Below are 23,074 nucleotides of genomic sequence, written 5' to 3' on the forward strand. Positions count from 1 at the left end.
GTACATACAGTGAAGGGCCAATTGCAGAGATCAAAGACATGCCAAAGAATAACGCTCAACAGATAACCAAAATTTATTTCACATCCGTAATAAAACATTATTACATTTAAAATGTAAATACGGAGCTGGCATTTCTTCTTATTTTTTTCCTGTTATATTTAAGCTAGAGTTGGTCCATACATATAGCACAAAGTGACAGCTCTCAACAAGGGATTGTTTATCTGAATTCACAAGAGAAGGAAAATCAGGCATTTTTTCCTATCACTTCACAGAAGGCATTCAAATGCCACGGCCCTCTTGCTTTTAAGCGGGATAATTTGCCACAAAAACGCGATGAGGTATTTTTCCAGTGGTTTCATTTTATAGGGACAGCTTACTGTCTAGTTGGAAAATGCAATACATATAAATTAAGCCCTGTAGCAGAGAAAAAGAAAAATATGCAGAAGAGGAAGTAGTGGGAAGCCTTATGTTAATAAAAGAAGTCCAGAAGACACAAAGGCCGTATTAAAATGCATTTTTTACAGAGTTTTAAATCTATTTTTCCATCACAAGATACCGAGGGTTAAAATACATGTTTAAAGAAAATAGGATTTTTTTTTTAGATGCTTAAAGTCCGAGGGGGATAATTTCAAGCCCACCCAGTAACTTGTAAACAGGAGCTTTAATTTTAAACTAGTTTACATACTTTTTTTTGTTCTTTTTAAACCTCACTCATCACAGAATTTCTAATCAGGTGCAAAAGATGCTAGAATTTAACAGTTGCTATTTTAAATAGCTCAACACCAGCTTGTTCAGAATCTGGCAGTTATTAATCGTAAATAAATGTTGGCAGTTCAAAGCAAGCTTGAAAATATTTTGTAACTCCAAAACGAAGTATCCAAAGACATCTTGGCAATAAACGCCACATTTTAAACATGGTTCACTGTCGAGCGGCCCATTACTGAGCAGTTAGTATGCAAGAGAGTTCAATCTGTTAAGATTAAAAAGTTATTTATACTACAGGAGATGTCTCCCCGTTAGTGTGGAAACCCATAAAGCCAACTGGAAAAGATTTATAGAAGATGCTTGGTTTGTAAAAAAAAAAAGAAAAAAAAGAAAATATTTCACAGGAAACTCTCTTCTCCAGGTAGCCCTCAATTTAGGACCACAATGGAAACCAAAAGTTCTGTGGATAACCGAGTAAGTTTTGTTCCATTTTACAACTTTATTTGCCACAGTTGTTAAGTGAATCACTGCGGTTGTCAAATTAGTAACCCGGTTGTAAAATGAATCTGGACTCCCCATGGATTTGCTTGTCAGAAGATCGCGAAAGGGGATCACGTGACCTTGGAACCCCGCAACCGTCATAAATACGAGCCACTTTCCAAGTGGCTGCGAATTCTGATCATGTGACGGTGGGATGTTAAAACAGTTTTAAGTGTGAAAGACGGTTCTAAGTCACTTTATTTTAGTGCCATTGTAATTCCGAATGGTTACTAATTGAATGGTTGTAAATTGAGGACTACCTGCATGTTTTATCTCCCAACAGGTGATGTGACAAGAATAGAATGATAAATAAAACTTTTGAAAATGGCTGAAAATGGCCCGAAAAACAGCCTGAAAATGGCCCAAAAAACAGTCTGAAAATGGCTCAAAAAACAGCCTGAAAATGGCCCAAAAAACAGCCTGAAAATGGCCCAAAAAACAGCCTGAAAATGGCTCAAAAAACAGCCTGAAAATGGCCTGAAAAACAGTCTGAAAATGGCCTGAAAAACAGCCTTAAAACAGCCCAAAAAACAGCCTGAAAAATAGCCTGAAAATGGCCCAAAAAACAGCCTGAAAATGGCCCAAAAAACAGCCTGAAAATGGCCCAAAAAACAGCCTGAAAATGGCTCAAAAAACAGCCTGAAAATGGCCTGAAAAACAGTCTGAAAATGGCCTGAAAAACAGCCTTAAAACAGCCCAAAAAACAGCCTGAAAAATAGCCTGAAAATGGCCCAAAAAACAGTCTGAAAATGGCTCAAAAAACAGCCTGAAAATGGCTCAAAAAACAGCCTGAAAATGGCCCAAAAAACAGCCTGAAAATGGCTCAAAAAACAGCCTGAAAATGGCCTGAAAAACAGTCTGAAAATGGCCTGAAAAACAGCCTTAAAACAGCCCAAAAAACAGCCTGAAAAATAGCCCAAAAAACAGCCTGAAAATGGCCTGAAAAACAGCCTGAAAATGGCCCAAAAATGGCCTGAAAATGGCCTGAAAAACAGTCTGAAAATGGCCTGAAAAACAGCCTTAAAACAGCCTGAAAAACAGCCTGAAAACAGCCTGAAAAACAGGGTGAAAATGGCCCAAAAAATAGTCTGAAAATGGCCTGAAAAACAGCCTGAAAATAGCCCCAAAACAGCCTGAAAATGGCCTGAAAAACAGCCTGAAAATGGCCCAAAAAACAACCGGAAACTGGCGCCAAAAATGGCCTGCAAAAGGCCCAAAAAACAGCCTGTTTTTTGGCCATTTTTGGGGCCGTTTTCAGGCTGTTTTCCAGCGCTCCGGTGCCTGCGAAGCCAGAAGAACAGCTGGCGAAGGCGTACGTGCCCACAGAGAGGCCTCTGTATGCTACCTCTGACACGTGTGCCATAGGTTCGCCATCATGGCCCTAGAGAAAGGAGTCAATGCAATTGTACTTGATCTATTTGTAAACGGGAGTTACCTAGCTTGGGATAAATCCAGATCTTGGGTCATCAACATCCGCAACCCTTCCTCGTTAAAGAAGAGATTGTTCCCTCCGGACAGGATTCCACATTTTCTGGATGGTTTTCCGCCACTCACCAGTAAGAACCTGTCCGACTCCAGTTGACCTGAATGCAAACAGAGGTAGACATTGCTTTAGGAATGACCCCGAGGCATTTCTGCTAGGAATTGGAAATTGCATGGGATATCTCAGCGTAAATGAATAAATGGCTTGGTCAATTTCCTATAAAGTTTGATTTTGTCCAGCGGATTAAATTTAGCCGGTCTGGATTAATGTTTATTTATTATTTACAAAGTGACGATTAAAAATGAAAATTGCTTTCTCAATCCCTCCCTTTTTACAGAGAGTCCTTGACTTACAACTACGATTGAGGCTAAAATTTGTATTGCTGAGCGGGACAGTTGTTAAGCGGGTTTTGCCCCATTTTACGACCTCTCTTGTCACCGTTAAGTGAATCACTGCAGTTCTTAAGTTAGTAACATGATTGTCAGCTGAATCTGTCTTCCCCGTTGGCTTTGCTTGTCACATGCCTTTTGAAAGCATTTTTTTACAACCTCTTCGCCAAAGAGGTTGTAGAAAAAATGGTTTTAAAAGTAAAAAAAAAAAAAAGTTGGCCACACCCACCGTTACATTACACCCCCCCAAGCCACGCCCACAGAACCAGTAGTAACTCACTGATGAGGCCTTCATGAAAACAGTCAAACTAACATATCTATAAAGGAAGGAACATTTGGCCTGAACCAATGAGCTCATCTTGATGATTTGGCACCAGGACATTTTTTTCCCACAAAACCTAAGTACGCTCACCATACCTTCAGAGTGGAATGGCTCACTAGGTTACAATGCTGGGCTGATAATCGGCATACTTGCGTTCGAGTTCTGTTGCTGTCATGTGACGGGGTGAGCTCCCGTCACACGCTCTAGCTCCTGCAGTTCAAAAGTGGGCAACCACGAGTAGATAAATGTATACCACTTCAATGGGCACCTTCACAGGGACGTAAAAGATACCCCTAACTGGGCACCCCCCCAGGCAATGATGATGTCACTGGCAAATCCTTTCACCATGGAAGCACTTTGGTCTTAGTACTCTACCTTCAAAATCATCCTTGAGAAAATCAGGGTTCTTGGTGGTTATTCTACAGGTGGGTCCAGAATATCCAGGATCACAGATGCACTTGCTACCATTGATACAACTGCCGTGTCCACTGCACATCTCCTCACACTGTGGCCCTATGTATACGTTGTCAATGGCCCAAGTCACCGGTTGAGACCCAGCGGGATAAAATCCTTGGTACCATCTGAATCTCACCAAGCTGAAACAGACAGTCGCATTAACTCTTATCATCTTGCGTTATAGGATGTGCTTTGAGGATCGTTCCGTAGGTGGCAGCAATGCTAGCAAAACCATAACCAATAACTTTTTATACTTTTAGCGCCAAGAAAAGGAATGAAAAAGATTCAAGCTGCAAATTTATACATTTACAATTTATGTAAAGAACGGAAACTGCTGATCATTTCTCCCTTCACCAGAAAAGACAAAATACGTTTAATGCTGTCCTGGTGACAGAGTATGGGCAGTGGTGGGATTCAGCCGGTTCAGGATAGTTCGGGTGAACCAGTTGCTAAATTGCTGGCTGGCCCCGCCCCTTCCCCCCCCTTCCAGGTGTCCCCACATGCCCCATTTTGGCTCCCAGGTAAGTGTAGGGAGGCCTACTAGGCCTAAAACGGGCTGCGGGGGAGGGAGGGGTGGGGAGGCGCATCCCCTCCATGGCCTGTTTTTGCTCCCAGGAGGCTGCAGGGGGCCTACTAGGCCCAAAATGGGGCACAGGGAGGGGGGCAGCGTGGGCACCCCATGGCCCATTTTTGCTCCCAGGAGGCTGCAGAGAGGCCTACTAGGCTCAAAATGTGGCCTGCTTTTGTTCCCAGGAGATTTTGAATGTACACTAATCGGCATACAATAAAATGGAAAATACAGTAATATTTCCTTTCCAACCCTATCATTGTATGGTTTATTACTAACTTCTGGAAAGTTCTGTAAGTCGTTACAGAAAGGCACTGGGCAGAAAAACAAGGAATGAGGGTTTTGGGCCATTCTACTTTTATAGCTGAGCTGGTGTTAGGTTAACATTGTTTTTTTTTTAATATATACACACATTTTTGCATTGCTGCAAGTTGTCGTGAAGAGCATGATTCTATTTGTTTCTACTGCTGAACATTCTTATCTCAAGGGTGTATCAGTGGTGGGTTGCCCCCGGTTCGGACCGGTTTGCAAGAACCGGTAATAAAACTGGCGGGAGGCTCCGCCCACTGACCCGGATGTCATCAGGAAGTTTCTGCACATGCGCAAAAGCTTTTGCGCATGCACAGAAGCGCGTGCACGCAGTCCCGGTGCAAACTGGTAGTAAAGGTAAGTAGAACCCACCCTTGGGGTGTATGTGTATGTGTGTATGTGTGAGGGGCTTGTGGTAGGTAGCAAGAAAATAAACTGTCCTTCATCAACATTGAAAATCGGGCAAAGAAAACAACAACAGTCCTATAATATGGAGTATGGAGTTGTGTGGCTTTGGCACACAACTCTGGTAGGCATTTGGCTCTCTTCTTTGATTGACAGGCTGGAAAATTAGAGAAAAGGTTTGCGAAAGTGACTTGCAACAGCAGGGATGCTAAACATTCTGGGATAAAAGGCGATTAAAAAATGCATGTTCGCATTTAAAAATTAAATATTTTGGTTAATTATTAAACAACGGGGTGGGAGGTGTTTCTTTAGTTTTGCTCCAGTTTTTCAAGGGATTTGTAAGGTCTGCTGTATTTTTTTTTAGCATTTGTCACTCGGCAGAAATGCTTCCTCTCACAGATGATATATGCATGCTGATCGTTGGTGGAGATTCTCAACAATCCAGGTGATGGTTGTGCGAAAGGTGCTTTTTTTTTCAAGAGGCAACTGGACTTTCTGGTTTTTCTTGGGAGACTTTTCGCTTCTCATCCGGTTCGCTGGCCGGTTGCTGGGTGGGCGTGGCCATGGGGGCGTGGCCTCCTTGGCCTCCTGCACCACGGCCGGGGGGAACGTTTTCACCTGCCCCAGGCTTCGGAGGATTTCCTCAAGCCTCCAGGAGGGCAAAAACAGTTTCCCCCGGGTACCGGAGGGCCTTTGGAGGCCAAAAATGGGCCCACTTCCAGACTTCCAGTACTTCCGGTAGGCCTGTTTTTCGCCCTCCCCAGGCACCAGAAGCTTTCGTCGAGCCTCCAGGAGGGTGAAATGTAAAAAAGGAAAGAATGAATATGTCAATGTATAGAAAATATAAAATTAATATGGATCTTAATAAATATACTGTAATTAAGAGAGGGGACAAGAAGAAACTGGAATAATATAAAGGGAAAAGGGAGAAAATGTAAATACTAGAAGATCATCACGAAATGGCTGTTAAGAGAATATATATATACATACACATACATACATATATATATGTATATCTTCTTAAGTTTTCGCAGGTGTGTGTATGCAAAAAATTAAAATCTCGGGTAAGGATTTTTAGAAGATTTTAAGCTAGGATTTTAACCAGAATTTTAAACATTTTAACTAACTTATTTAACATGACGCGGGATTTATGCATTTATTTATATATATATATATATATATATATATATATATATATATATATATATATATATATAAATGCAACTTAAGAAGACATATATATATATATATATTGTATGTCTTGTAGTGTCATTTTATGTTATAATAATAAAACATTAAAAAATTAAAAAAGAAAGAAAGAAAATGGCTTCCCCCGGGCTCCGGATTCCCTCTGGAGTCCAGAAATGGGCCCATTTCCGGACTTCCAGTAGGCCCATTTTTCGCCCTCCCAAATCATCCGCGTGGGCTCTGCACTTACCTGGCATCCAAAACAGGCAGTGTGGAGACTCCTGGGAGTAGTGGGATGGGGTGGGCGCGGTCAGCCAGTCCTTGCAACTGCCGATTCGGTGAACCAGATTAAAATTAACATCCGGCTCACATGAACCGGTCCGAACCGGCTAAATCCCCTGGATTTATATCCCTTGCAGACAGCTGGTCATTTGCATTCTTTTTAGAGCGTCATTGAGGCCACCTGAAGGTGTTTGCCAAAACCAGAGTTTTTCTCATAACAATACAATGACACTCCATTGGACAATGTGACCTGAATTAATAGGGGGAGGGAGAATTCTATACTTTAATTTTGTGGGTTTGTGCGGGAATTAGACAGATCTGGTTTTGCCCCCATCAGTGCCAAAATGATGTACTCAATAAAGTTTTGCATTCAGCGATTGGATCGTCTCGACCATGCTGGCTTTGGTTGGGTTTGTCAGTCGGAACGTTGACGCAGATATAATCAGTTAACCTTGCTTACAGAATGCGGAAAAATAAGAGATAGAGATAGAAAATAGGTGAGGCAGAAAACAATTTCTTACCCACAAAGATGTAGCTTTCCAAAATGGATGACTTCTCTTCTCCAGCCCTGGGTTGTTCCGGCGTAGTAGGTGCTACTTGGATGATGCTCAACCGAGCAGAAAGAACTGAGATAGCTGCTGCTACTATAGCATAAAGGAAGAAGCAGGTGCCAGGTTGCACCCAAGTCTCGGGAGAATTCAAGTTTCACTGGGTCAGCAGAGGAGCTATCTGTCGTGCAGCCGATATTAATCTGAAATCAAACAAATCCTTTATGTTGAATTCAAGGATACTCAAGGATACTCAAGGATTCTCAAGGATACTCAAGGATACTGAGTATCCCTGATTTTTTCTTTTACTACTATGGACTAAAACAACTGTCTTCCTACATAATACTTGAATTTTTTTACGTGCTTGGGACAAGTAATGGGAACTCACACCGTTACGGAGCACTAGGGATTCGAACCGCTGAACTGCTGACCTTTCAATCGACAAGCTCAGCATCTTAGCCACTGAGCCACCGCGTCCCGCGTTTAGCCAGTTCCTAGATACTAATAAATCATACTAAGATGATCCTTCCATAGCCTTCAAAAAAAATGCAAGATACCCAGAGAAATGCTAAAGCAAAGATTTTAAAACACTTTGGATAGCAAGAAGAAAAGAAAGCAGCGCTAAGTAAGTACCTCAAACTGAATTATGGTATTTTCGTTTACGTTCAGATCTCTCGTTGTAATCGAATGCTCTCCGACTTCACTTGAAACAAACACCATCGCCGAATCTTCTTCTCTGTTGCAGGAGCAAAAGTGATATATTTCATGATGTGGATTACTAACTTTAGTCAACGCTTCTTTTTTCCTGAAACGTTGATAACTTGTCTGGTTCGGTAGAGCAACCAAACAGGATGGACACACAGACTTCAACGGACTGCAGAAAAAACAATTGCAACCAGCCTGCCTTTCATTGAGGAGCTGTGTACTGCATGGGTCAGAAGGAGGACTGAGAAAATATCTATAGACTCCTCGCATCCTGGACAGAAACTATTTCTACTTCTCCTCTCAGGATGCTGCTACAGGGCATTGCACGTCAGAACAACTAGACACAGAGACGGTTTTTTTCCCTTGTGCCATCGCTCTGCTGGAACACCTGATCCTCATAGTACTGTCTTATGCCTAAGCATATTTACCCATGTAGTACGGCTGTATTGTTATTATCCTTCTCATCTTTTCTACTACCTTCTCTTATTGGTATAATTATTATGATGATTATTATTATTACTCCATTGCTTTGCATTTACGTTGAGAGCTTCTGCACCAGAGACAAATTCCTTGTGCATTTAATCATACTTGGTCAAATGAAGACTATTCTGTTCTGGTTGTTCCATTTAATTCCATTTCAAATATTCTATTCTATTCTATTCTATTCTATTCTATTCTATTCTATTCTATTCTATTCTATTCTATTCTATTCTATTCTATTCCATTCCATTCCATTCCATTCCACACCTTCTATTTTGTTCTGTTCTGTTCTGTTCTGTCCCGTTCCGTTCCATTCTACATTTTCTATTATATTCTGTTCTGTTCCATACCATTTAATTCCATTCCATCTATTCTACTCTGTTCTGTTCTGTTCCATTCCATTCCATTCTACATTTTCTATTCTGTTCTGTTCCATTCCATTTAATTCCATTCCATCTATTCTGTTCTGTTCTGTTCTGTTCCATTATTATTATTTTCTTATTCTTATTCTTATTCTTATTCTTATTCTTATTCTTATTCTTATTCTATTCTATTCTATTCTATTCTATTCTATTCTATTCTATTCTATTTCTATTCCATTCCATTCCATTTTATTCCACTCCACAATAGGAATTCCTATTCCTATTCTATTCTATTCCATTCCACTCCACTCCATACCATATTTTCTATTCTATTCTATTCTATTCTATTCTATTCTATTCTATTCTATTCTATTCCATTCCATTCCATTCCATTCCATTCCATTCCATTCCATTCCATTCCATTCCATTCCATTCCATTCCATTCCACTCCACAATAGGAATTCCTATTCTATTCCATTCCATTCCACTCAATTCCATATTTTCTATCCTATCCTATCCTATCCTATCCTATCCTATCCTATCCTATCCTATCCTATCCTATCCTATCCTATCCTACTCCATTCCATTCCATTCCATTCCATTCCATTCCATTCCATTCCACTCCACAATAAGAATTCTTATTCCTATTCCTATTCCTATTACATTCCACTCCACTCTACTCCTACATATCACTATGCATACTCATGTTTTTATTTTAATACATACGGTGCTCCTTTGGATGAATATGGACAATAAAGTCCAATGTTGCCACCAGGGTAGAAAAACCAGTTGTCTTCCTTTGGGCCCAAGTCAAAGGTATCCGAAAGGATCACAGGATTTTTCAGATTATTTCCATCAATAATGAAGTCATCTATAATCCAAATCTCCTCCTTCTTACCTAGGAAAAGCAAAAAAAATAAATAAAACCCTGATAACGACTGGTCTAGTCGTTAGAAACCACTCTAAAATAATTGCATGCAATGGAATAGTTAATTAGTTGCCACTAAGTGCTTCCTAAAAACACTTTAAGAAGCTATTATGATTAGTAATATTTTCACGTGTAAATTCCAAATCATAAACTTAATAATGATAGGTTGACATAAAGAGATAACTTTAATTGATGCCTTTCTATTAGGAACATAAAGAGCCGTGGTGGCGCAGCAGACTAAAGTGCTGTTAAGAAGCACCAGCTGCCTGCAATTACTGCAAGTTCGAATCTCACCAGGCTCAAGGTTGACTCAGCCTTCCATCCTTTCGAGGTAGGTAAAATGAGGACCCGGATTGTGGGGGCAATAAGCTGACTTTGTATAAAAAAGAACACCGCTTGGGGAGGCGAAAGCCCTACTAAGCAGGTATATACAAAAGTATGAAGGCTATTGCTTAATGCATTGTAAGCCGCCCTGAGTCTCCAGAGAAGGGCGGCATATAAATCAAACCAATAAATAAATAAATAAGTAAATAAGTAAATAAATAAATAAATAAATAAATAAATAAATAAATAAATAAATAAATAAACATTAGCTCAAGCACATTGAGTTTGTCATTAAGAACATGCCACTGAATTTTGCTTGCTGCTCAAATTGAATCATAATGTGCCGGGAATCCTCAACATATGACGGTAATGGAGCCTGCCCATCACAGTCATATGCCATAACAGTCGATTTTAAAACTTTTTATGCAGCGGTTGTTAAGTGAATCACCATGATTGTCATTAACTGAGCACCGTAGTTGTCAGGTGAGCCAATGGTTCACTAAGGCGTGGTTTTGCCAAAAACTGGAAATAAGTACCGGTTTTCGACAAAAGTGTCATAAAACGTAGACATGTGATCACATGACTCTGCAAATGGCTGTCAATGCGACCCTGTTGCTGAGCAACCAAGGTTCAATCATGTGACCATGAAACAGGCCCCCGACAGTCAGAACTTTGAACCTGGATCGTAAATCCCCTGTTTTCAGTTCGGTTGTAACTTTGGTTGCTAAGCAACCGGTCGCCAGACTGCCTGTATTTCAGGGGTGTCAAACTGAGTTTCGTTGAGGGCCAGATCAGCATTGTAGTTCTCCTCTGCGGGCCGGCCGGGAGAGGGAGATGGAATGGATGCCTCCTGCATCACCCTGCTGTCCAAAATGGGGTGCAGGGGGGGACGAGCCCCATTTTCAGCCTGGATGGCCTCCTGCAGCACTTTGCTCGTTAAACCGGGGCGCCGCAGGCCGGTCTTTTGCTTTTTCCCTGTGGGTCAGATTTAAGCACCCCGTAATCCGGATCCAGTCCGCGGGCCTTGAGTTTGACACCTCTGCTGTATCTCAAAGCCATCAAAATTTAGATCCTTCGTTCTATACCGTTGTTGTAGGGTTGCCAGATCCTAAAACGGGTAGCACTGCTTCGCGCTGAATACGGCAGCGGGATGTTAATGAAAAGGACATCGGTTGTTTGGGTGAAGTAAAACTCATCTATCAGATGCCACGTGATTCCTCCGTTGACGGAATACTGGAGCAATATAGAATGAGATCTCTCCGGGGTACCTGAAACATAAGAGAAGACGTCGTCATTGACGGCGTCATTGACAACAGTGACAAGATGAATCAATTACGGAAGCTTACCTTGGTGTCGAACTATGAAATCAAGTTGATTTAGTTTTTTAAAATAGTCTTTATATGAATTTAGAATTTAAAATAACAAAGTTGGAAGGGACCTTGGAGGTCTTCTAGTCCAACCCCCTGCCTAGGCAGGAAATCTTATACCACTTCAGACAAATGGCTATCCAACATCTTCTTAAAAACTTCCAGTGTTGGAGCGTTCACAACTTCTGGAGGCAAGTTGTTCCGCTGGTTAATTATTCTCACTGTGAGGAAATTTCTCCTTAGTTCTAAGTTGCTTCTCTCCTTGATTAGTTTCCACCCATTGCTTCTTATCCTACCCTCAGGTGCTTTGGAGAATAGCTTGGCTCGCTCTTCTTTGTGGCAGCCCCTGAGATATTGGAAGACTGCTATCATGTCTCCCCTAGTCCTTCTTTTCATTAAACTAGACATACCCAGTTCCTGCAACTATTCTTCATGTTTTAGCCTCCAGTCCCCTCATCCTCTTTGTTGCTCTTCTCTGCACTCTTTCTAGAGTCTCCACATCTTTTTTTACATCGTGGTGACCAAAACTGGATGCCGTATTCCAAGTGTGGCCTTACCAAGGCATGATAAAGTGGTATTAACACTTCACGTGATCTTGATTCTATCCCTCTGTTTATGCAACCTAGAACTGTGTTGGCTTTTTATAGTGGTCAATAATACAACACAGGTTTTAAAATGCAACAAATTCTGATGTTTTTGGCTTATTTTTTGAGGATGGTACAAGTTATTGGTATATATGGAGGGAGATAGACTATTTTTGCATTAATAAAAGAATCTGCATTAATAGAAGCAGCCATCTTTTTGTTTTCTGTACCTTAAAGTACTCCGTATGTCAGAATTTCCCCCCCCCAAAATATGACATAATGTTAAATATTGTTCTGTTCAAAGATATGGAGTCTGGAACCCCCCTTTTTTCCCCCACAAAGAGGAATTTTGCCTATCGAAAATCAGCAAGCCTGTTGTAGCCTTGGGGTGAGACAATTTTCTGTTTAAACTACAGATTCAGGCAAAAGTTTTACGATAAGATGAAATCCCAAAGAAGCAAAACAGTTTGGATTAACTGATGCCAGGTTCTGTTAAGAGCTAAATCTAGGAAGGCAGAAATTAGTAATTCTCAAGCGAGAATCTAAATTTGAGAAAGTCAAATTGCCAAGGATCCATGAATTCAAAGAGTTGGGAAGAAAAAGTTCTGGAGTTTAAACTCAAGAGCACAGACCTAACTAACTAAGAGGCTTTGATAGTTTTATCTTGCAGAAGACAAATATTCGGATAGGGCCTCATTCTTGACTGCAATGAAGAGTTGAGCCATTTCTGAGTTTCTTCTGCCAAAGAGTCTTTTGGAATCTGTGATTTAGTGCTAAGTTAACAGTATAGTAGCACTCCAAGCCCTCTCTGAGGGCATGAGAGCCATCGCACCAGCTCAGCTCCACTATGCATTCGTGCGCACCTCCCACCAGCCAGCTGGTTTTCAGGTCTCTGCTGCGCATGGGTAGGAGCAAGATGCATGTGGGAGATGCATGTGCATGCATGGAGGTGCACAGGGGGTCTTGTGTGCATGTGTGGGGTTGCATGGGGGGTGGGGTGCATGCAGGGAATCAAGCGCGCATGAATGTGGGTTGGGGAACATGGAGAGGCTTGTCGTGCACTCATCAGTAGTGGGTTTCAAAAATTTTTACTACCGGTTCTGTGGGTGTAGCTTAGTGGGCATGGCATGGCTTTGTGGGCATGGCAGGGGAAGGATACTGTAAAATCTCCATTCCCACCCAACTCCAGGGGAAGATACTGTAAAATCTCCATTCCCTTCCACTCCAGGGAAAGGTTACTGCAAAATCCCCATTTCCTCCTGATCAGCTGGGACTTGGGAGGCAGAGAATAAATGGGGGCAGGGCCAGTCAGAATTTTTACTACCGGTTCTCTGAACTACTCAAAATTTCCGCTACCGGTTCTCCAGAACTGGTCAGAACCTGCTGAAACCCACCTCTGGCGCACATGCACGGAAAGCGGGCTGCACGCAGGGGTCACGGGGGGTCACACGCACATTGCTTTTGGCACTGGACAACAAAAAGGTTAGCCATCACTGGCATATATGTTAGTATAAATAAGTATGAAATTTAGTATTAATCCCCACAGATTTCTGGGAAACATACTACAGTTTGGAGGTATTACAACACAAGTAACATCTTTCTAGCTTCATTAGGTCACTGTCTCTGTGTCTTTGTTCTGAGTCACAATGGGTTGCTTGTGAACTAACTTCACTTTTGGACTCAGCAAGGATTATATCAGTGATGGGATTCAGCCGGTTCGCACCACTTCGGGAGAACCGGTTGTTAATTTCCTGAGCAGTTTGGCGAACTGGTTGTTGGAAGAAATCATTAGGGCAGAGAACCGGTTGTTAAATTACTTGAATCCCACCACTGGATTATATTAATTTATCGTTACTCCTGTTTCGTGTAGTGATTAAGGCATCAGGATAAGAACCAGAAAACAGCCGGTTCTAATTTCGCCTAAAGCACAAAACCAGCTCGTTCTTTAGCAAACCGTTTCTGAAAAATCCTGGTAGGAAAACTGCAGGGAGCAACCATCAAAACTGGCTAAAGGAGAACAACTTTTGTTATGCAGTGGTAAACGGAACTCCAAAAATATTTCTTTAAAATACTTACCTTTGGCTAAAAATCTGAACGAAAACTGAATGTACATTGTATTTGTACAGTCTAAATCCCTTGAAACGAGCATCCTCAGCCCTTCCTGTATAGGGAAAATAGGTAGTATTACTACTTTTCATGGAGTTAAATAACATCTTTTCTGCTAAGCAAGTCCAGTACATTCTTTTAAAACCCTTCTTCAAAACTACTAAAGTAATGTTATATAATGATTTGGAACTAGGGTGAACAGTGAAGTGACCAGTTTAATAATTTCCCATTATTTGGGGGGTATGGCAGTAGGCAGCAGCTAAGGGAGGGATCTGTGTCCTTGCAGGCCTATACACTTCTTTTTTTTTGATATTTTTTCAAAAAGGGAGAGAAAGAGAGAGAAGGAGGAAAAGGGAGGGAGGGAGAGAGAGAGGGAGGGAGAGGAAGAGGGAGTGGGAGAGGGAGAGGGAGAGAGAGGAAGGGAGGAAGAGGGAGGGAGGGAGGGAGGAGAGGGAGCGGGAGGGAGAGGGAGAGAGAGAAGGAGGGAGAGGGAGAGAGAGAGGGAGGGAGGAAGAGGGAGGGAGAGAGAGAGAGGGAGGGAGAAGGAGAGGGAGCGGGAGGGAGAGGGAGAGAGAGAGAGGGAGGGAGAGGAAGAGGGAGTGGGAGGGAGAGAGAGGGAGGGAGAGAGAGAGGGAGGGAGGGAGAGGAAGAGGGAGCGGGAGGGAGAGGGAGGGAAGAGGGAGGAAGAGGGTGGGAGGAAGAGACAGAGACAGAGAGAGACTGGATGATGGGGAATGGAAGTTAGAGCTGAAGAAGCTTCCTGGATGAGAAGTGAAACGTCTTCAAAGAAAAACCCAAAAATCCAGTTGCCTCTTGAAAAAGCACCTTTGGTTGCTTGGATGACTGAGAATCTCCAAAGACAGTAGCTTCCACACGGCCCGTTTTGGGTGCAGGTAAGAGCAGGGCACGCACGGAGGCTCAGTGAGGGCGAAAAATGGGCCTACCGGAAGTTTGGGAAGGCTGGAAACGGGCCTGTTTCCGGCCTCCAAAGGGCCTCCGGAGCCTGGGGAGGCCATTTTCACCCTCCCGGAGGCTCGAAGAAAGCCTCCGGAGCCCGGGGAGGACAAAAATGCCCCCCCGGCCATTGTGCAAGAGGCTGACTAGGCCACACCCACCATGGCCACGCCCACTCAGCAACTGGGCAGAGAACCCCTTGCTAAACATTTTTGAAGCCCAACACCTCTGGGTGGAAAGTTGAAAAGACACCAGCAGAATTAAGATCAGATCCAACTTCTTCAACCGTGACCCATTGCCGCGTCTGAGGTCACTTGGGAATTATTTAAAACTTCCTGTGTTTAATCATAAAGTCCCCACGGGGATCCTGTCCTCTAATGCGAATGGGTTTCAAATGAGCCGTGCCGTCCAACAAATAAATAAATTAGAAAATAATGATCCCTTCCTAGGAATCTAATCATCTCAATTAAGTACATTTGGGGTTGCTTGCAAATGGTCTCGCTCTCTCCTAAATGAATTTCACACAGGACAGTTGAATAAAGAGACATAGAAGGAGATTGGGTATGAAGAAAGCCAATAGGAAAAAATAATAATAATTGTAATTGGCTTTTGTAAAACAAAACCACAGAAAAAAAGAGAAGGACAATTGAGAATGAAGTAACATTTGAGCGTCCACCACTCCTAACCCCTTTGAAGATGAGGCTGGTTCCGGATTTGATGGTGTCACCGTTCAGGTTTCCTCTCTCGGCTCCGTAGACTTCAGGCCAAAGGTCTGGATGAAGGTTGCCATTGAAGTCATCCTTCAGCACACTTGGGAGAGGACCAGTAGGCACACAGTAAGGCCCTCCGTAACCTCTGTCACACCTGAAGGAACACGGGTGGGAGAGCATGATTGGTTGTGTAAGGAGCATGGCCACCTAATACTTTGGCCACCTAATGAGAAGGAAGGACTCACTGGAGAAGAGCCCAATGCTGGGAACAATGGAGGGCAAAAGAAGAAGAAGGGGACGGCAGAGAACAAGGTGGCCTACCCAGTCATATGACCACCTAGCCACATCCACCCAGCCAGTCATTAGGCAGATCATTTTATTTATTTATTTATTTATTTATTTATTTATTTATTTATTTATTTATTTATTTATTTATTTATTTATTTATTTATTTAATTTCTATACCGCCCTTCTCCCGAAGGACTCAGGGCGGTGAACAGATTAAGATTTCGTATACATATTATATATATTATATATATATGTATGTCTTTGGTTATTCAGGTCTTCTCCCACGTAAAATTGGAAGTGTCTTGGCGATGTTTCGACGAAGTCTCATTCGTCATCTTCAGGCTGGTGTTCTCGGCTTCGTGCTTCCAGGAGCAAATCGTCGCCAAGACACTTCCAATTTTACGTGGGAGAAGACCCGAATAACCAAAGACCTACATACAAACACCTGCGAAAACCTGAGAAAACAAATATATATATATATATATATATATATATTCAGGGCACGTCGGAAAGTGCGAAGATCTGGGATTATTCGTATTCCAGGGGGCATTTTGTTCCAAAGAGTAGGTGCCCCCCCACAGAGAAGGCTCTCTCCCTTAGAACTATTAGACGACATTGTTTTAATGATGGTACTATGAGTAGGCCTACTCTGTGAGAGCGTATTGGTTGGTGGGAGGTTTATCGGTTAGGATTAGGGTTATATTAGTGGTCCGCGGGATTTAAAATTATGAATTTAGTGGTCCCTAAAGTCCGAAAGGTTGGTGAGCCCTGCTTTAGTCTCAACTTGAGTTGAAGCCATGCCTTCAATAAACCAGGGTCTCATTTGGGATGTAACCGGGGACTGCTTCTTCTTCAGTAATTTCTGCTTCGTTAAGGGGATGCATTTGGGTCCTTAATCCTTAATACCCATCATTAAAAGAAAACCAGAATTCTCAGCAGCTGTACCTTAACACTAGCCCCAAATACATCTGCTCCTCCTCCTCTTAAAAATGTTAATAATCTTTGTTTTCTTACACACAATGTCCAGAATCACAGATTCCATGACCGGAACACATCCAGGGGCATCTGGTAGCCAGGATGACATTATCAATAGTCCAAGTATCCCCACCAGGGGTATAATCATGTTGGATCCATCGGAAGCGTGTTCTGGGGGACCTGGAAACAATAGAGAGTGGGAAGAAAAAAAATCAGATTGCAAGGTTATAGAACAGTGATGGCTAACCTTTTTGCCATCGCATGCCAGGAAGGGGGAGGAAGGTTCGTGCGCACGTGTGCCCAAACCCATAATTCTATGTGCCACGCATGTTACTGTTTAATGTTTAATGTCATCTGCGCTTAACCCCCCTCCCCCCTGCTCCTGGCACATGATGGCCCAGTAGGCCCGTTTATCTTTCTCACCTGGCTCCAGATCCTCTCTATGCATCTGGGGAGGGTGAAAACAGCCTTCCCCACCCCCTCGGAGGCCCTCCGGAGGCCCGAAATGGCCCGTTTTCCAACTTTCGGTTGGACAGGAAGTGACTTTTTTGCTGTCCCCAACCTCCAGAGACTCCTAGAGAGCTCAGCTGGCGTGCCAGGCAACATGGCTCCGCATGCCCCCTGTGGCACGCGTGCCATAGGTTCGCCATTATGGTTATAGAAGATAAAGGAAAAGAAGCAGGGGAGGGATTCAGCTGGTTCGGACAAGTTCGGGTGAACCGGATGCTAATTTTACATCTGGTTTGCCGAACCGGTAGTTGCAAGGATTGACTGGCCCCGTCCACCCCACCCCTCCCCTCCCAGGAATCTCCATGCGGCTCATTTTGGATGCCAGCTAACTGCAGCACCCACGTGGAGGCTCTGGGAGGGCAAAAAACAGGCCTCTCAGAAATTCTGGAAGTCCGGAAATGGGCCCATTTCCGACCTCCGGAGGGCCTGCGGAGCCCAGGGGAGGCCATTTTCACGCTCCTGGAGGCTCAAGGAAAGCCACTGGAGCCCGGGGAGGGTGGAAAATGGGCTTCCCAGGGGTCCAGAAACGAACCCATTCTGGCCTCCGGAGGGCCTCCGGAGGGCCTCCGGAGCCCGGAGGAGGCCATTTTCGCCCTCCCAGAAGCTCGAGGAAAACCTTAGGAGCTTGGGGAGGGCAACCCCCCCCGACCGCCGTGGTGCAGGATGCCGAGTAGACTATGTCCACCATGGCCATGCTCACCCAGCAACTGGGCAGAGAACCGGTTGCTAAATTTTTTTAATCCCACCCCTGCCTGAAAAGAAGAGATATTGGGTATGTGACTGTCCTACAAAAGAGCTTACACTTAAGCAGGAATACTTAAAGACATGTTATCTGGTCCTCTATGCCATTAATGGTTCTTCTACCTATACAGGTAATCCTCAACTTGCGACAGTGACCATTCAACAACAGCACTGGAAAAAAAGTGACTTATGACTTATGTAAGTTTTTCACGCTTCCAACCATCACGTGATTTAAAAAATTCAGGCGCTTGGCAACTGGTTCATATTTACCGACGGTTGCAGTCTTCTTGGGGGGGGGTGTCATGTGGTCCCCTTTTGTGACCTTCTGGCAAAGTCAAAGTCAACGGGGAAGCCAGATTCACTTAACAACCAGGTTACTAACTTATCATCGGGTTTTTTTTCTGTGGATCGGGGGGGGGGGGCTGGTTTCATATGCTGCCTGCATCCCGCAGATGGGGCTTTGCTTGTTTGTGCGGCCCGGTTTCTGGCAGGCCACGGCCGAGTGCCAGTCCCTGGCCCCCGGGTTGGGGACCCCTTGTGCTAGAATATAAATTGAAGGCAAACCCCATTGCTTACTAGCGCTGATGATGTTACCTAGTTGGGTCATGAAATGTTTGCAAGAATACAAGCAAGCTCAGAGAGCACCAAGGGCCCTTCATAGTCCTCCTCCTCCTCCTCCTCTTCCTCCTCCCTTCTAGCACTGATTATTATTATTATTATTATTATTATTATTATTATTATTATTATTATTATTATTTAAATTTATATCCCGCCCTTCTCCCCAAAGGGACTCAGGGCGGTGAACAGCCAAGAATTAAAATAACATACAATATAAAAGTTAAAATAATTAAAAATAAATTAAATTAAACGGCCGCCCCAATTTAAAACCCCTAGCGATACAATTAAAAAACCCCTAAAACCTATTCAGGCCAGGCCGGCTTGCTGAAATAAAAACGCCTTCAGGGCCTTACGGAAAGTGCGGAGATCTGGAATCATCCGTATTCCGGGAGGTAGCTCGTTCCAGAGGGCGGGTGCTCCCACAGAGAAGGCTCTCCCCCTGGGGGCCGCCAGCCGACATTGCTTGACCGACGGCACCCTGAGGAGGCCCTCTCTGTGAGAGCGTATTGGCCGGTGGGAAGTTATTGGTAGCAGCAGGCGGTCTCGTAAATACCCTGGCCCTAAGCCATGGAGCGCTTTAAAGGTGAGAACCAACACCTTGAAGCGCACCCGGAAGACCACCGGGAGCCAGTGCAGCTCGCGCAGGAGAGGTGTTATATGGGAGCGCCATGTCGCTCCCGTGATCACCCGCGCGGCCGCATTCTGGACCAGTTGGAGCCTCCGGGTGCTCCTCAAGGGGAGCCCCATGTAGAGAGCGTTAGCGTAGTCCAGGCGAGATGATGTTACCTAGTATGGTAATGAAACGTCTACAAGCAAACCACCAAGCTCAGAGAGCACCAAGGACCCTGAGCTACAAATATTCTCCTTTATCGGTAGTCCATCAGAGGTTATGTCTTACATGGCTGCGGGAGGAAGCGACAGCGTGATCCGTTTCCAATTCTGAAATCTTTCCGAACTGTAAACCGAACTCTCCGTGTAATGTTGGCAGCCTATTCTGGGAGGCACACACTCTTCCGTCACCAGATGCCAATCTCTCCCGTTGTTCAGGGAATACTGGAAATGAATGCCGTGGGAATCGCTGAACGGTTTGCTGCAGCCCATGTTCAGCTCAAACTGCATGAAGGTGGAATCGGCCACGTGGAAATCCCAGGTCTCCGCGTAACGAGGCTTTCCTTAAAAAAAAAAAAAAGTTTACAGAAAAGAAGAGCAGCTAAGATTATTTTTTTAAAAAAATTATTGAACAGTTTTTTTAAAAAAGAAATGAAATTTTTACAATTTTTTTCTTTCCAACATTTCCATATCAGTTTTCATTTCTTATTTATCCATTTCTTATTTTCTCCCTTTTTTCTATTTACTATCTATACATGTGATTCTAATATCTATTTATACATATGAAAATATCAACGTACTAAATTACAATCATTACAATGCATTGTGTCCGTTCCCTTTCTACATATTTGTTACTATATTCAAACTCCTGTTTCTTCTTTCTTTCTTTCTTTCTTTCTTTCTTTCTTTCTTTCTTTCTTTCTTTCTTTCTTTCTTTCTCTCTTTCTTGGTTCGATTTATATGCCGCCTTTCTCCGGAGACTCAGGGCGGCTTACAATGCGTTAAGCAATAGCCTTCATACTTTTGTATATACCTGCTTAGTAGGGCTTTCGGCCCCCCCCAAGCGGTGTTCTTTTTTATACAAAGTCAGTTTATTGCCCCCACAATCCGGGTCCTCATTTTACCTACCTCGAAAGGATGGAAGGCTGAGTTAACCTTGAGCCTGGTGAGATTTGAACTTGCAGTAATTGCAGGCAGCTGGTGCTACTTAACAGCACTTTAGTCTGCTACGCCACCAAGGCTCTTTCCTTGTTTTCATTTCTTATATATCCATTTTGCTCCCTTTTTTCCATTTACTATTTATACATGTGATTCTAATATTTATTTATACATATGAAAATATCCACGTACTAAATTACAATCATGCATTGTGTCCGTTCCCTTTCTACATATTTGTTACTATAGTCAAACTCCTGTTTCTTCCTCATTTAATCTTCCCTTGCCCTTTATACCTCTCCTCTAACCATTCATACCATTTATCCCATACCATGTAACATTCTGTTTCCTCCTTATCTTGTCTTTCTTTTGTGAGTTTATCCATCTCTGCACACTCTAAAACTTTTCTTATCCAGTTTTCTTCTGTTGGTATATTGTTATTTTTCCAATTTTGTGCATGTATTATTCTCGCTGCTGCTGTGATATGTATAATTAAGTGTTGTATTTTGTTTTTCGTAATTAATTTTTTCGTAAGATAATTAAAGGCCTGGAGACTAAAACATATAAAGAATGCTTGCAGGAACTGGGTCTGGCTAGTCTAGAGAAAAGGACTAAGGGAGACATGATAGCAATCTTCCAATATTTGAGGGGCTGCCACAAAGAAGAGGGAGTCAAGCTATTCTCCAAAGCACCTGAGGGCAGGACAAGAAGCAATGGGTGGAAACTAACCAAGGAGAGAAGCAACCTGGAATTAAGGAGAAACTTCCTAACAGTGAGGACAATTAACTAGTGGAGTGGTTTGCCTTTAGTAAGTTGTGGGTGCTTCATCACTGGAGGTTTTTAAGAAGATGTTGGACAACCACCTGTCTGAAATGGTATAGAATCTCCTGCTTGAGATTCCAAGGTCCTATAGGAAGTTAGCACCCACCCGTCTCCTAGGAAAATGAGATATTTTAGGAAATATTAAAAGGGCAGAATATTTCCCCTAAAAGGGAGGCAGAAACTCAGCCCCCCACCTCCACCTTGTCAATTAAGACCTGGGCCAGTCTATTCTACGTAACAAAGATCTACCTCCTTCAGGAAGAGCCATTGGAGGAATTGCTCAAAGCCCTTTCATTACATCATCACCCAGCAAGAGTCAACCAAGCCTGGGACACAGACAACCTACTGGCCCCATGGGAGTCTGACAACTAAGCTCAAATTCAACGCCCAACAGAGGGTATAAAACCCAGGCACTCTCAACACTCTCTGCCCTTTTTCGGCCCAGGATCTCAAGCCGTGTGATCCTGTCCATCAATAATCCGTGCTTTCCGCCGTGCCCTCAAAACCCTGATGTTCCAACAGGCGGGGCTAAACATATGAACACGTGAATGTTTTTAAAATGTTATCTAATTTTAGGTTCTATTTACTTGGGCCAAACTATGTTATAATAATAATTTTAATTAGCAATTTTATGATGTTTGTGTATCTATATTTTTCTTGACTGTACACCTCCTTGAGTCCTACGGGAGAAAGGCGGTATAGAAATATAATAAATAAATAAATAAAATAAATAAATAAACCTTCTTTCCAAGCAACTTCCATGAATCCAGTGTCTTTTTTCCCCCACTTGGAACTGAACCCAAATGGACATTTCTTCCAACAGTCCCTTCCAGCTCTATTCTGATTAATGATTAATTACATCTATAAATGTAATTTATAAATGTAAAATAATTACATTATTTTCGTCGGGCCCTGAAAACCTATCTATTTCAACTAGCTGGGCTGGCTTGAGTTAAATTTTAAATTGATTTTAAATTGGGTTGTTTTAATTTACGGCCAAAATATCTAATTATTTTAAACTGTTTTTAAATGTTGTATGTCCTGTTTTTACTTTGGCTGTTCACCGCCCTGAGTCCTATTTGGAGAAGGGCGGTATAGAAATTGAAATAAATAAATAAATAAATAAATAATAGCTTATATTTCCTTCAAAGGTTTCAAGGGCCGCCCTGAGTCTTCGGAGAGGGGCGGCATATAAATTGAATTAATTAAATTAAATTAAATTAAGGGGAAAAAAGGAACAAAAGCTATGGTGTCCTGCTTAATTAGGTGGTCGACCTCCAAGGTTCCTTCCAACTCTGTTCTTCTATTATTATTGCCCACCTTGATCTACAGGTAGTCCTCAACTTACAACAGTTCATTTAGTGACCATTCAAGGTTACGACGGCAGTGAAAAATGTGACATGAGGGTTTTTCACAGTTACCGCCTTTGCAGCATTCCCGTTATCATGTAATCAAAATTCAGATGCTTGGCAACTGACTCATATTTATGACGGTTGCAGTGTCCCAAGGTCATGTGATCCCCTTTTACGACCTTCTGACAAGCAAAGACAACGGGGAAAGCCATATTCACTTAACAACCGGGTGACTAACTAATCAACTGCAGTGATTCACTTAACAACTGTGGCAAGAAAGGTCATAAAA

At 42.8% G+C, this 23,074-nt stretch overlaps 1 protein-coding gene across 3 annotated transcripts in view; it reads right to left on the minus strand.

Annotated features, from left to right (window-relative positions):
• The window catches only part of RELN (reelin), a 382,634-nt gene that overhangs the window by 64,617 nt on the left and 294,943 nt on the right, over positions 1 to 23,074 (minus strand). For all 3 annotated transcript variants that reach the window (XM_060692666.2, XM_060692664.2, XM_060692665.2), the window contains 10 exons: positions 19,746 to 20,019; positions 17,018 to 17,158; positions 15,692 to 15,869; positions 14,022 to 14,106; positions 11,080 to 11,262; positions 9,469 to 9,640; positions 7,829 to 7,931; positions 7,169 to 7,398; positions 3,815 to 4,035; positions 2,681 to 2,828 (listed from right to left, as the gene is read on the minus strand). In XM_060692666.2, the coding sequence (XP_060548649.2) occupies positions 2,681 to 2,828; positions 3,815 to 4,035; positions 7,169 to 7,398; positions 7,829 to 7,931; positions 9,469 to 9,640; positions 11,080 to 11,262; positions 14,022 to 14,106; positions 15,692 to 15,869; positions 17,018 to 17,158; positions 19,746 to 20,019 (1,735 nt within the window). The remainder of the gene's footprint in view (positions 1 to 2,680; positions 2,829 to 3,814; positions 4,036 to 7,168; positions 7,399 to 7,828; positions 7,932 to 9,468; positions 9,641 to 11,079; positions 11,263 to 14,021; positions 14,107 to 15,691; positions 15,870 to 17,017; positions 17,159 to 19,745; positions 20,020 to 23,074) is intronic.

Source organism: Pantherophis guttatus, chromosome 7 (genome assembly GCF_059756535.1).
Source record: "Pantherophis guttatus breed Tessera chromosome 7, ASM5975653v1, whole genome shotgun sequence".
Lineage (NCBI taxonomy): Eukaryota > Metazoa > Chordata > Lepidosauria > Squamata > Colubridae > Pantherophis > Pantherophis guttatus.